This window comes from Theropithecus gelada, chromosome 11 (genome assembly GCF_003255815.1).
Source record: "Theropithecus gelada isolate Dixy chromosome 11, Tgel_1.0, whole genome shotgun sequence".
Taxonomy (NCBI): Eukaryota; Metazoa; Chordata; class Mammalia; order Primates; family Cercopithecidae; genus Theropithecus; species Theropithecus gelada.
Genome location: NC_037679.1, coordinates 65,328,240 through 65,341,194, shown reverse-complemented (window position 1 = coordinate 65,341,194; position 12,955 = coordinate 65,328,240). Strand labels below are relative to the sequence as shown.

Sequence of the window (12,955 nt, the reverse complement as noted above, 5' to 3'; positions counted from 1 at the left end):
CCAACAGGTGTCCTGGGCTCACCCCATTTCCGACACAGAAATATCCGCCCTGCTCTCCTCATATGCAAATCATTCTTCAAGGCATTGCTCAAGGTCTTTCTGCCCCCAAAGCCTGCCCATGTACAGCCCAATGGTTTGCTTTCCAAATCTCTTTACATTTATATTCCCAATTAACCGAAGTTAGCCCTTAACAGGTTTTTGTATATTTCTCCAAGTGTAATGCAGGCTCCTTGAGGGCAGGCACACAAATGTTCATTCATTCACTAGAGGCTTTTAGCAGCACCTTATAAAGCGAGAAAGAAGCAGAAATACAAACTATGGTTGCTTCCAGTCCTCAAGGAGGGGAGACATACCTGGCACTTAGTGGGCCTTCAACAAAGGTTTGCTATATTCAACCAACATATATGCCTCTCGTTGCAATTACTTGCTAAGTCCCATGAGAGGTATCAAGTGGTGTTATAGGGAAAGTACCATCAAAGAGGTGGCATTTGAACCCTATAGGCTTTAAGGGCAGGGCATGGTTTTGTCTTTGTTAACAGAACCGGGAGGAGGTTACAGACAGAAGAAACAGCATTCCTACCACACACAGTGCCAGGTGCACACAGTGCCAGGCACACACCACTCACCAGGAATTGGGGAAAGCAGTGGAATTGAGTGAGTTCTGTCCCTGCCCCAGCACCGACTAGACTTAGTGAGTGGGCAAGTTGCTTAACTTCCCTGGGCCCCCGTTTCCTTCCCATTCTGAAGTGATTCAGCTGCATAGACTTCAGAAAGAAGCGGACTGAGTGAGGTTCGAATGATGACTATATGTGACCTTGGGCCAATCCGAAGCCGGCTCGCTCAGTCTCAATTTCCTTCCTACAAAATGGGTAAAATAATTTCTACCTCACAGGGCTTTTGTGAGGTTTCGAGAACATATGTGAGTCGCTAAGCACATAGCCTGGCAATACTAGATTTCCTTTTACAAAAGTAGGGGTGACAACCCTGATCTGCCTCTTTCTGTGCGGCTGCTGCTGGCTCCGCAGCACCCATCTCAGAGGCTGCCCGGAGTAGGGGCCGTGGACAAACTTCATGACCCCCAAAGGGAAAACAGAGCTGAAGGGGCTTCGGGGGGAAAATGTAAAGAGCTGGCCACAGTAGGCTAACTTGGCTAACGGGGACGCTTGGTGAATGCGTCCCCTTGAACAGACTTACCGCAGTCGAGAATCTTTGCTAACTCGCATCAAACATGCCTCCGAAGCTGGCTGGATTTTGGACAGCCCTTTGTGCCTCCGCCTTCAAACCCAAGGCAAAGGACAAAGCCCAACCTCATGGCTGGCTGGGAGGGTGAAAGCAGGGGGATTCCCCCAATTCCCGGCGGAAAGGAAGGGTGATCTGTTCCCATCCGCTGACTCCCACTCCCGGGGCCAGGGGCTCCTTGGGCGCCCCCCTTCATTTCTCTCCTCTCCGCACAGGTCGGGAAGGGAGGGGGTCGCGCTTGGCCCGCGGCGCAGGGTCACCCCGGCTTTCGTGCCTCCGACCCCGCCTGGCCGCCCATCCTCGGCCCCCGTCGACCCTGCTGGCCCGCACGCCCCAGCTGGGGTCGACCTGGCCCTCCGCCCCCGTCCTGCATGGAACCCGCCCGGCCGCCAGCCCCACCTCGGCCGCTTCCCCTCCCCTCCGCTCCTCTCCTCTCCTTTCCTCTACCCTCGCGGCCACCTCGGCGCGCGCCGCAACCTCCGCAGACCCCGCCGGACCCCCACCCCGCGCCCGGCCGCCCCCGCGCCGGCTTCCCGGCCCCCGTAGACCCCGCCCGGCCCTCCCTCTCCGGGGTCGTGGCGACGGGGAGGAGGGGCCGCCGGGCCGGCGTGCGTGGCAGGCTCTCCCGGCTCGGCTCGCTCGGCCTCCCTTACCGGGAGGCGGGGTCGGCGCCGCAGCGGCGGAGGCAGGCCCCCTCCTCCCGCCTCCTCGGCCCGGCCTCCTTCCCCGGCCGCGCGTCCTCTCGGCCGCTCCGACGCCAGTAGCGCCCGCGTGCCGCTCGCCCAGTCCCGGGGGAGCCCCAGCAAGTTTCCCGGGCCGCGCGCCGCGCTCGCTCGCCTCCCAGCCCGCGGCCTGAGCCGCCGCCGCGCCCGCCATGCCCTCGGCCAAACAAAGGGGCTCCAAGGGCGGCCACGGCGCCGCAAGCCCCTCGGAGAAGGGTGCCCACCCGTCGGGCGGCGCGGATGACGTGGCGAAGAAGCCGCCTCCGGCGCCGCAGCAGCCGCCGCCGCCCGCGCCGCACCCGCAGCAGCACCCGCAGCAGCACCCGCAGAACCAGGCGCACGGCAAGGGCGGCCACCGCGGCGGCGGCGGCGGCGGCGGCAAGTCCTCCTCCTCGTCCTCCTCCTCCGCCGCCGCCGCCGCCTCGTCCTCGGCGTCCTGCTCGCGCAGGCTCGGCAGGGCGCTCAACTTTCTCTTCTACCTCGCCCTGGTGGCGGCGGCCGCTTTCTCGGGCTGGTGCGTCCACCACGTCCTGGAGGAGGTCCAGCAGGTCCGGCGCAGCCACCAGGACTTCTCCCGGCAGAGGGAGGAACTGGGCCAGGGCTTGCAGGGCGTCGAGCAGAAGGTGGGTACCCCCGGCCCCCCCCCCACTGGCCCCATCGACTGCGGCCTCCGGACCCACGGCCGGGCCCCTTCGTGCTGCCTGCCCAGGCCCCGAGGCGGGAGCCGGTCGCTCCTCCTTGGCGGGCCCTGGCCTAGACACCCCCTCCATGCGGCCCCCTAGTTCTGAGGCAGTCCCCAGACCCCCTTTGTTAATGGCTGCGGAGGAGTCGGCCCCGAGGGATGGGCCGCCGCGAGGATGGCCAGGCTTGCCTGGCAGGGTGGGCCAAGGGCCTGTCACAGGGCATTAGCGGTGACCTGTAAGGAAGCCGGCAGGCTCCGGGGAGCCCATTCTTTCTGGATTAGGAACCGCTGAATGGGCAGAGTTGTCTGAAAAGGAGGTTGGAAGGGAAGCCAGCGCATCCCTGGAAGCCTCAGGCAAGGCCCCACCTCAGCTCTGCCTGTGGAAGACATCCCAGCGGGGTTTTTAATAGACCTGGAGCTGGCATTCTTACTCATTTGCAGGTCCAAATGAAATACCATCTATCTTTAGGTCCCTTGTCCTGTACTGGACCAGCCTGCCCAGGTGGGCCTTTGACGTAGTCCTACTTCAGCTTTTTTGGGGTTTTCTTTTGAGAGGGAGTGTGGCTCTGTCGCCCAGGCTGGAGTGCAGTGGTACGATCTCAGCTCACTGCAACCTCTGCCTCTCAGGTTCTAGCGATTCTCCTGCTTCAGCCTCCTGAGTAGCTGGGATTACAGGATTACAGGCATGTGCCACCACGCCTGGCTGATTTTTTATTAGTAGTAGAGACAAGGTTTCACCGTGTTGGCCAGGCTGGTCTCGAACTTCTGACCTTAAGTGATGTGCCTGCCTCGGCCTCCCAGAATGCTTGGATTACAGGCATGAGCCACTGCGCCCGGCCCTACTTCAGCTTTAGGGGAAGGGAAGGGCCAAAAATACTAGATCATACTAGTGAATAATACTTCTAGCCACATTTATATGGTGTTTAGAATGCTTACTCACATATTACCTAATGTTTATAGCCACCCTGGGAGGGAGGGAGGACTAATAGTGTTGATTTCATTTTCCAGAGCAGAACATTGAGGTTTAGACAGAGCAGTGAGTTGACAAAGTCCCCAGCTGGTGAGTGGCAGACACATGCAAATGTCTAGTCCACTGCCCTGTTCGTTAAGGGTCCACAGGGGTTCATTTCAGGTATGGACGGACCCAACTCTCAAGGCGAAGGTGCTTAGCTTCCGCCCTTCTGTGATTTTTCCATACCAAGTACGGCCCCTTTTATCTCATTCGCTCTTCACTATGTCATTGCTCAATGAAAGTTGGTTGCAAGACTGAAACAAAAAATCCCGCCACTTCTGGTCCCGGAGCCGCTGCCTCCTTTTCCCAGCATGCTGTCTGTCCTGCCAAGTTGCTCTCTGCTTTTGTTGAGTGTGCAGGACTAGGAGTTTCCTCTTAAGACTGGCAGAGCACGGCCGGGCGTGGTGGCTCATTCCTGTAATCCCGGCGCTTTAGGAGGCTGAGGCGGGCGGATCACCTGAGGTCAGAAGTTTGAGAGCAGCCTGGCCAACATGGTGAAACCCCGTGTCTACTAAAAATACCAAAATTAGCGGGGCGTGGTGACGCATGCCTGTAGTCCCAGCTACTCAGGAAGCTGAGGCAGGAGAATTGCTTGAACCCAGGAGGCGGAGGTTGCAGTGAGCAGAGATCCTGCCAGTGCACCCCAGCCTGAACCATAGAGCGAGACTCCGTCTCAAAAAAAAAAAAAAGAAGAAAAAGACTGGCAGAACAACTGGAATGAGTCAGCCTGCTAAACGCTGCAGGCCAAGGGAGGTGACTTTTCTAAGGGAATTAAGTAGGCAGTGCTGCTTTGCCTATCCTGAATGTCAAACCATTCTTAAAAAATAGACATACTGCTGGAGTATAATCACTAGCCTCTGTGTCTTCTCTTTCATCCACCTACTTACTAATCAATCATAATATTTATTAAAGTCTGACAGTTGCGTGGCTCTGTGTAGGCTTTGTGGGAGGGTATGAAAGAGCAAAAGACACCAATCACTTGTGCAGCACATAAGGAGGTGTCAGTCGAGGGTAACTCCCATGAAAGTTCAGAAGAGGGAGGGTGTGGAATTTCGCCTGTATCCTGGTGGCCAGGGTAGTGCCAGCCATCTAGCCGGTGATCGATAAATGTTGAGAGAAGGAGTGTGATCAACACCGTGGCAGGGGCACTATTTTGAGCATGTTCGAGAGAGAGGAGGTGGCTACCATGCCAGTGGCAGAATCACATTTAGGAAATTGTGAGAGAGGGGAGGTTGGAAGTTGAGGCCAAAATAGGGAAGGTCTTGAATCGAGGTTAATTCTCTGTGCTTCTCCCTGCCCCTCCCTTAGTCTCTTCTTTTTGCTTCTTCACCCCCTCTCCATCACAGCTATGTATATAGATCACTTTCTTCTTTGGGGCTCAGTTTTCCCTTCCACACAATGAGAAGAGGGCTCCATCCAGACTTTTAAGAATCCTCATGGCTCTAAAATCGTTGAAATAGTGACTTCTCTTTTTTTTATTTCATATTTTATATTTCGTAGAGACAGGGTCTCGCTGTGTCACCAAGCTGGGGCATAGTGGTGTGATCATAGCTCACTGCAGCCTTGAGCTCCTGGCCTCAAGTATTCCTCTTGCCTCAGTCTCACAAGTAGCTGGGACCAGAGGCACACACAAGCACATCCAGCTATTTATTTTTTAAATTTTTGGTAGAGTCAGTGTCTTGCCGTGTTGCTCAGGTTGGTCTCAAACTCCTGGGCTCAAGCAGTCCTCCTGCCTTGGCCTCTCAAAGTGCTGGGACTGCAGATGTGAGCCACTGTGCCTGGCTGACCACTTTTCTTTTAATTTAGTAGTGTAATAAAACTATTATTTAATGTGTCATATTTGTGGTGCACTTATTACGTGCCAGGCACTATGCAAAGCATTTGAAAATGCATCATCTCCTGACTCTCACAACAACCCCAAGAGGTAAGAACTATTATCAGCCCTCTTTGACAGAGGAGAAAAATGAGAGGCTAAGTGACTGAGCGGTTATATAGCTAGTAAGTGGCTGGGCTAGGATCCAAACTGTTGTCTAACTCCTAGAACACTATTAACCACTCCACTATTTAGCCTAGTACATAGTAGGTGCCCAATAAATGTTTCATTGACTTGAGACTCAGAACATGGCCAGAACAGTGTTAGGATTTGCCACAGAATGTGGCCACCCTGTCTGCATCTTTGGGGTGGCCAGGAAATAATTATTTTGCATTGAGGAACCAGTTGTGTTTGGTTCCCTGACATCCTGAGTTTGAACCCCTTTATAACTCTTGGTGACTTATTGGGGGGTGGAGTTTGGTTCATAGCAGGGAAGTATACTTACAGTATTCATAATTAGTGTTCACTGTCAGTCAGCCATGCTATTAAATGCTTTATAGTCATGATTTCTGTTCTTCCAGCCACCCTCTGAGGCAGGTATCATTTAGTGGCACCATTTTGCAGACGGGGCAGCTGAGGACTGGCTGTGTCACTCGTTCAAGGTCACACACAGACCATAAGTGGTGTAGCTGGAGTTGGGTGCCCACCTGTCTCTTGTCCTCCAGCTAGATATTCTTGTTATTGGAGAATGACTCAAATCTTCTGAATGACTGTAGCACAGGCAGAGAGGCTGGCCTGTCCTTACCCAGAGGATTCAGCAGGCACAAGTGAGTCCTGGGCTTCAGAAAGTGTTGGCAGTTGATCTTTAGGCCTTCTGAAGAGCCTGTGTTGCCCTGGCAGATCCAGCGTGATATAAAGAATGGTAGGCCGGGCGCAGTGGCTCACGCCTGTAATCCCAGCACTTTGGGAGGCTGAGGTGGGTGGATCACGAGGTCAGGAGATCGAGACCATCCTGGCTAACATGGTGAAACCCCGTCTGTACTAAAAAAATATAAAAAACTAGCCGGGCGTGGTGGCGGGTGCCTGTAGTCCCAGCTACTCGGGAGGCTGAGGCAGGAGAATGGCGTGAACCCGGGAGGCAGAGCTTGCAGTGAGCCAAGATTGCACCACTGCACTCCAGCCTGGGCGACAGAGCTAGACTCCATCTCAAAAAAAAAAAAAAAAAAAAAAAAAAGAATGGTAGGAGTAGGCTTAGACCTGGTAGGGACAGTTTAATGAGACTAGGACCTATTTGTGGAAGCGTGAGTTCCCTGTTCATATTTCTTTGTTTTCTTGTCTAGATTCTCTGGCTAAGGAGTCAGGGCGTCAGGAATTGGCAGCCTCTCTTCCAGGTACTCAGAGCACTTGGAAGTCAGTGCCCCTGTCTGAGCATATCACATAGTGGTTAAGAGCTCAGGTTCTGAAATCAAGCATTTTGGGATTTTGACATTTGAGCCTACCACTTACCAGTTTCCTCATTAGTAAAATGGAGATCATTGGGAGCCACCAACTCATGAGATGATGATGAGGGTGTAATGAGATGATGTGTCTGAAGTCCTTTGTGTAATTATTGGTCCATCATAAGTGGCTGGTTGAATGTCAACCACTGCTAACACCCAGTCCCCCCACCCTACGGTGTAACCTTGAGGGCAAGCATCCTAGCCATTATTTCATCTCTGGCATCTTGCCCACTGCCCACCACTTAGTGGGCATCCCACATTTGTTGGGGGAACAGATATTTCCTATGCATATTGATTATAATGAGTTATTTTCACATAAAGATGCGCAACTCATAGTATCCTCAGTAGGGGAACACCATGTTCTTTTTATAGTGTTGAGGGTTGGGTATAATTTCTGTTCTAGTCTCCTTCCTAACCATTTGTGAAGAGCCAGCCCAGGTCAGGACTGGCAGGGATCAGAGGAGACATGGGCCAGCTCATCAGGCTTTGCTTAAATTTCCTCATTCTGTGATTCCATCAAAAAACACTGGAAGAAAGCCTGCCATGTTGAAGGTACCGTGCTCACCTGCCCACACCTCTGTTCTGAGTACTATGCTTAGAACAGGCAGACACTGTGATTTAGTAACCTAGTTTCAGAGATGGGCTCTCTCCAGTACCTTCACGGAGTGTCCTTTAAGACTTGGGTTGTATTTGGTTGGGCAGGGAAATTGTCTAGTATTCTGGAGCCCCTGAGAACCTTACTCTTAATCTGCCTTAAAACAGACCGATGGAGCTAGACAGCACTTTAGAGACTTATTTGCTACTAGATGATGAGCCTGGGACTTGGCAAGTGAACGTGACTCTTCGTGCTTACAGAGCTGGTTACTGGTGGGGCTGGCACAAGAGCCGAGGTGTGCTGTTCACATTCCGTTTCAGTTTATCCTCCTGCCTTTTGGCATTGGACTGAAGATAGTTCTAGGAATCTGCAGACTCACCAGGTGCTTCAGAAGAAACGAGAAATAATCACGATGATGATAGCTGCCATGTATTGAGCGTTCACTATGTTCTGGGCACAGTTTAAGTATTTGATATATTATTAATTCACTTAATCCTCATACAGAGAATCATATGAGTCTGGTACTGTTTTCTCATCCTTCAACTGAGGAAACCAAGGTACAGATAGGCTAAATAACTTCCCTAAGATCACACTGCTGGGAAGTGTTCAAGCTGGGATTTGAACCTAGGCAGTCTGGCTCAAGAGTCCGTGCCAGTGGACGGACTCTTTTTATTTTTTAACTTTTTATCATGGCAGTGTTCAAGCATAAACAAAAAAGCAATATAATGAACCCCAGTTTCAAGAATTACTGATGTTTTGCCATTCCTTTTTCATTCCAGCAGCACACCTGCCATCTGCGTTTTTTTTTTTTTTTTTTTTTGGCTGGAGTTAGAAGTCTGATTCTGAACCACTCTCTTGCCCTATGGGTGCCCAGCCTGGTCTCCCTTGTTCTCCAGATGCTGTTGCTGTTGAATGGCCATAACATAAGCAGAGAGGCTGTCCTGTCCTGAAGCCAGAAAATTTACTGGGCAGAAGTGGGTCCAGGGCTTCAGAAAATGTTGGCAGTTCAGCTCTAGGGCCTCTGAAGAGCCTATGTTGTCCTGGCAGATCCAGGGGATAGTGAATTAGGAATTAGTTTTAAAGTGAATCCCTGGCTGACATTCTTAGTTTACCCAAAACATTTTAGGATTTATTTCCAACTGATAAGGGTTCCTTTCCTTTCCTTCCCTTTCTATTCCTTTCCCTGTTTGTTTTAACAGAACACAGTATATCATACCTAACAAAGTTTACAGTATTTCTTTTTTTTTTTTTTTTTTGAGACGGAGTCTCACTGTGTCTCCCAGGCTGGAGTGCAGTGGCGTGATCTCGGCTCACTGCAAGCTCCGCCTCCCGGGTTCACACCATTCTCCTGCCTCAGCCTCCCAAGTAGCTGAGACTACAGGCGCCCGCCACCGTGCCCGGCTAATTTTTTGTATTTTTAGTAGAGACGGGGTTTCACCATGTTAGCCAGGATAGTCTCGATCTCCTGACCTCGTGATCCACCCGCCTCGGCCTCCCAAAGTGCTGGGATTACAGGCTTGAGCCACCGCGCCCGGCCTACAGTATTTCTTGAATATCATCTGACACCCAGTCCAGAATCACAGTTCCTTGATTATTTCAAAAATGGCTTTAAAAAATTTATTTATTTATTTTTAAATTTTTGTGTTGTTTTAGACACAGGACCTCACTCTGTTGCCCAGGCTGGACTTGAACTCCTGGGCTCAAGGCAACCTGTCACCTTAGCTTCCCAAGTAGCTGGGACTACAGGTGGACACCACCAGGCCCAGCTCAAAGATGTCTTTTTAACAGTTGGTTTGTTCAAATCAGGATCTATGTAAGATCCACACATTACACTTGATTGAAAATTTTCCTAAATTTATTTCGGCCTGTAAGTTTCCTGTCTTTCCTTCTTTTAAAATGCCACTTAGTTGTTGAAGATCCTGGTTCTTTGTCCTATAGAATTGTCCACATTGTGGGTTTGGCTGATTGCATCCTCATGACATGTCTCTCCTGCGTGATGGTTAGACCGAGGGACTTGATAGAGTCAGGTTCTTGTTTTCTGTCTTTTCCTTGTTTTTTTTGCAACAAAGTATTAAAAGTGGCACCATGTGCCACATCAGGCTAAAACCCAGGTTATTAATCATTGTGCTGTCCAGCCTGATTAGTCAGGCCTGGGTTATAAATTATCCCTGGAGCACTAGAAGGGGGCTCTAGGGTTGGTCCTCAAAACCATATGGACTATGTGTGGAAGGATGTTTCTCCAAAGGAAAATTGTGGTGCCATTCTGGAAAAAACAGGACCTGGAAGCTGGGCAGACAAAAAAAGTTCTATCATGTGAAACTCATCAGATCTTCTCAGCAATTAACGTCTGGATTTTGATTACAGGTGCAGTCTTTGCAAGCCACATTTGGAACTTTTGAGTCCATCTTGAGAAGCTCCCAACATAAACAAGACCTCACAGAGAAAGCTGTGAAGCAAGGGGAGAGTGAGGTCAGCCGGATCAGTGAAGTGCTGCAGAAACTCCAGAATGAGATTCTCAAAGACCTCTCGGATGGCATCCATGTGGTGAAGGACGCCCGGGAGCGGGACTTCACATCCCTGGAGAACACCGTGGAGGAGCGACTGACGGAGCTCACCAAATCCATCAACGACAACATCGCCATCTTCACAGAAGTCCAGAAGAGGAGCCAGAAGGAGATCAACGACGTGAAGGCAAAGGTTGCCTCCCTGGAAGAATCCGAGGGGCACAAGGAGGATTTGAAAGCCTTGAAGGAAGCTGTGAAGGAGATACAGACCTCAGCCAAGTCCAGAGAATGGGACATGGAGGCCCTGAGAAGCACCCTTCAGACTATGGAGTCCGACGTCTACACCGAGGTCCGCGAGCTGGTGAGCCTCAAGCAGGAGCAGCAGGCTTTCAAGGAGGCGGCCGACACGGAGCGGCTCGCCCTGCAGGCCCTCACGGAGAAGCTTCTCAGGTCGGAGGAGTCCGTCTCCCGCCTTCCGGAGGAGATCCGGAGACTGGAGGAAGAGCTCCGCCAGCTGAAGTCCGATTCCCACGGGCCGAAGGAAGATGGAGGCTTCAGACACTCGGAAGCCTTTGAGGCGCTCCAGCAAAAGAGTCAGGGACTGGACTCCAGGCTCCAGCACGTGGAGGACGGGGTGCTCTCCATGCAGGTGGCTTCTGCGCGCCAGACCGAGAGCCTGGAGTCCCTCCTGTCCAAGAGCCAGGAGCATGAGCAGCGCCTGGCCGCCCTGCAGGGGCGCCTGGAAGGCCTGGGGTCCTCAGAGGCAGACCAGGATGGCCTGGCCAGCACGGTGCGGAGCCTGGGTGAGGCCCAGCTGGTGCTCTACGGCGACGTGGAGGAGCTGAAGAGGAGTGTGGGCGAGCTCCCCAGCACCGTGGAATCACTCCAGAAAGTGCAGGATCAGGTGCACACGCTGCTCAGTCAGGACCAAGCCCAGGCCGCCCGTCTGCCTCCTCAGGACTTCCTGGACAGACTTTCTTCTTTAGACAACCTGAAAGCCTCAGTCAGCCAAGTGGAGGCAGACTTGAAAATGCTCAGGACTGCCGTGGACAGTTTGGTTGCATACTCCGTCAAAATAGAAAGCAACGAGAACAACCTGGAATCAGCCAAGGGTTTACTAGATGACCTGAGGAATGATCTGGATAGGTTGTTCGTGAAAGTGGAGAAGATTCACGAAAAGGTCTAAATGAATTGTGTGTGCAGGGCACGGATTTAAAGTCCAATTTCTCATGACCAAAAAGTGTGTGGTTTTCTCCCATGTGTCCCCCACCCCCCAATTTCTTGTCCCCTCTTGAAGAGCAGTTGTCACCACCTGAACACCAAGGCATTGTATTTTCGTGCCCAGTTAATTTATTGACAATGTTTTAAGTTCTCTGCTTCAGAGTTTGGTTAGTTTCCTGAAGCGCAGCCCCTGTGGATAACAGGTGGCTTTTCATGGATGTCTCTAGTCAGAGAAAAATGATAAAGGCTTCAATTGAGGATTAACAGAAGCAGATTAACCTCAGAAATCCTGTCGGGCTGGCAGATTTCAAGTAAAAAAAAAAGGTGGTTTTGGGGGACACTTTTATTTCCAGTTGTCTTTAAGGAAAATTAATTTTACTTTTTTTTTTTTTTTTTTTTTGTACTTCTGGCCGAAATTTTTATGAGGTATCTCTCACTTGTCTTCCACTTTGAACCGGTTAAAGCTCATAGCTGTCAGCTCTGAATGAGGAGGGGAGAAGCCCCTGGGTCTGTCTTTGAAAGGAATCCGCTGCTTGAGGGCCGCCTTCCCCTGTGGTGTGTGGGTCATTTCTCTTCCTGACGTATCTTATGATATCAGAGGTAACTATGCAAAGCATCCAGACGGTTCTGAATGTGAAGCACTACACCCAGCAGAGTCCCGGTGTCCTCTGTCCCTGCTGCCGGCCCGTGTTCTCTCTCAAGAGGTCACCAAGGAACACAGAGGTTTAGGCTCCCAGAAAGGGGAGTCTTTGGGTTCTTTCAAAAAACGCATTAGGAGAGCTGTCCACAGTGGAATGGGGGGTCTCCCTGGGGAATGTAGGCCAGGTCCTTTTATTTTAACATGATGTCCATGAAGAGGTTTGCTGCCTGGGCAGCCCTGTCTGTCGGCAAGGAGCGTGCATACTGCGTTTCTGTAATTGTTTGCTGTATCTCCCTTCCCTCTGAGCTGTATTGTTCTTTAATGGCTGTCTTGCCCTTCCAAAAAAAAATTGAAAAAAAAAAAAAAAACCTGAAAAGTACAAAAAAAAAAAAAGGTTTTGTTTAGTTTACTGTGAAATGAACTGTATGGCTTATTTACAGTATTTTTAATTCTTAATAAACGAGCTTTGTTATGACTTTTCCAGAGTGGTTGCATTCTGAGAATTTCGTAATTATGATGTGTTTTATTAGCATGTGGTATAAACGATTAGCAAATAGGTAAGTTTACTCTTTTAAAGCTGTTTTTTCTTTTAATTCTGAAACCAAGATGGCCTCACTCTTGGGCTGGGGGCCTGCTTTGATGGACTGTTAGCAAGTGTGTTCAATGATTACTTGTCTCCAGCTCTGTTGTCTTCAAGCATAGGACCTCAACCCTCACTACCTATTAGAATCTTCCTGGGAGCTTTAAAAAATGCCTGGGCCCTGCCCCAACAGATGCCGATTGAATAGGCATAAAGAGTCTGGCACTGGCATTTTTATTTTTTATTTTTATTTTTTTTTTTGAGACGGAGTCTCGCTGTGTCGTCCAGGCTGGAGTGCAGTGGTGCGATCTCAGCTCACTGCAAGCTCTGCCTCCCAGGTTCTGGCCATTCTGCCTCAGCCTCCTGAGTAGCTGGGAATACAGGCACCCACCACCATGCCCGGCTAATTTTTTTTTGTATTTTTGGTAGAGACGGGGTTTCACTGTGT

The 12,955-nt window shown here is 51.0% G+C and overlaps 1 protein-coding gene across 1 annotated transcript; it reads left to right on the top strand.

Annotated features, from left to right (window-relative positions):
• The first annotated feature begins 1,836 nt into the window (after nt 1–1,836).
• Nucleotides 1,837–12,402, top strand: CKAP4 (cytoskeleton associated protein 4). Its single transcript, XM_025401313.1, has 2 exons — nt 1,837–2,584; nt 9,927–12,402. The coding sequence occupies exons 1-2, from the start codon at nt 2,114–2,116 to the stop codon at nt 11,250–11,252; spliced, it is 1,797 nt and encodes a 598-aa protein (XP_025257098.1). The 5' UTR covers nt 1,837–2,113; the 3' UTR covers nt 11,253–12,402.
• Nucleotides 12,403–12,955: the final 553 nt, after the last annotated feature.

Coding starts and splice junctions, on each gene's coding strand:
- CKAP4 (XM_025401313.1), top strand. CDS start 2,114: ATGCCCTCGGCCAAACAAAGGGGCTCCAAGGGCGGCCACGGCGCCGCA. Junction 2,585..9,926: donor TGCAGGGCGTCGAGCAGAAG/GTGGGTACCCCC, acceptor TTTTGATTACAG/GTGCAGTCTTTGCAAGCCAC.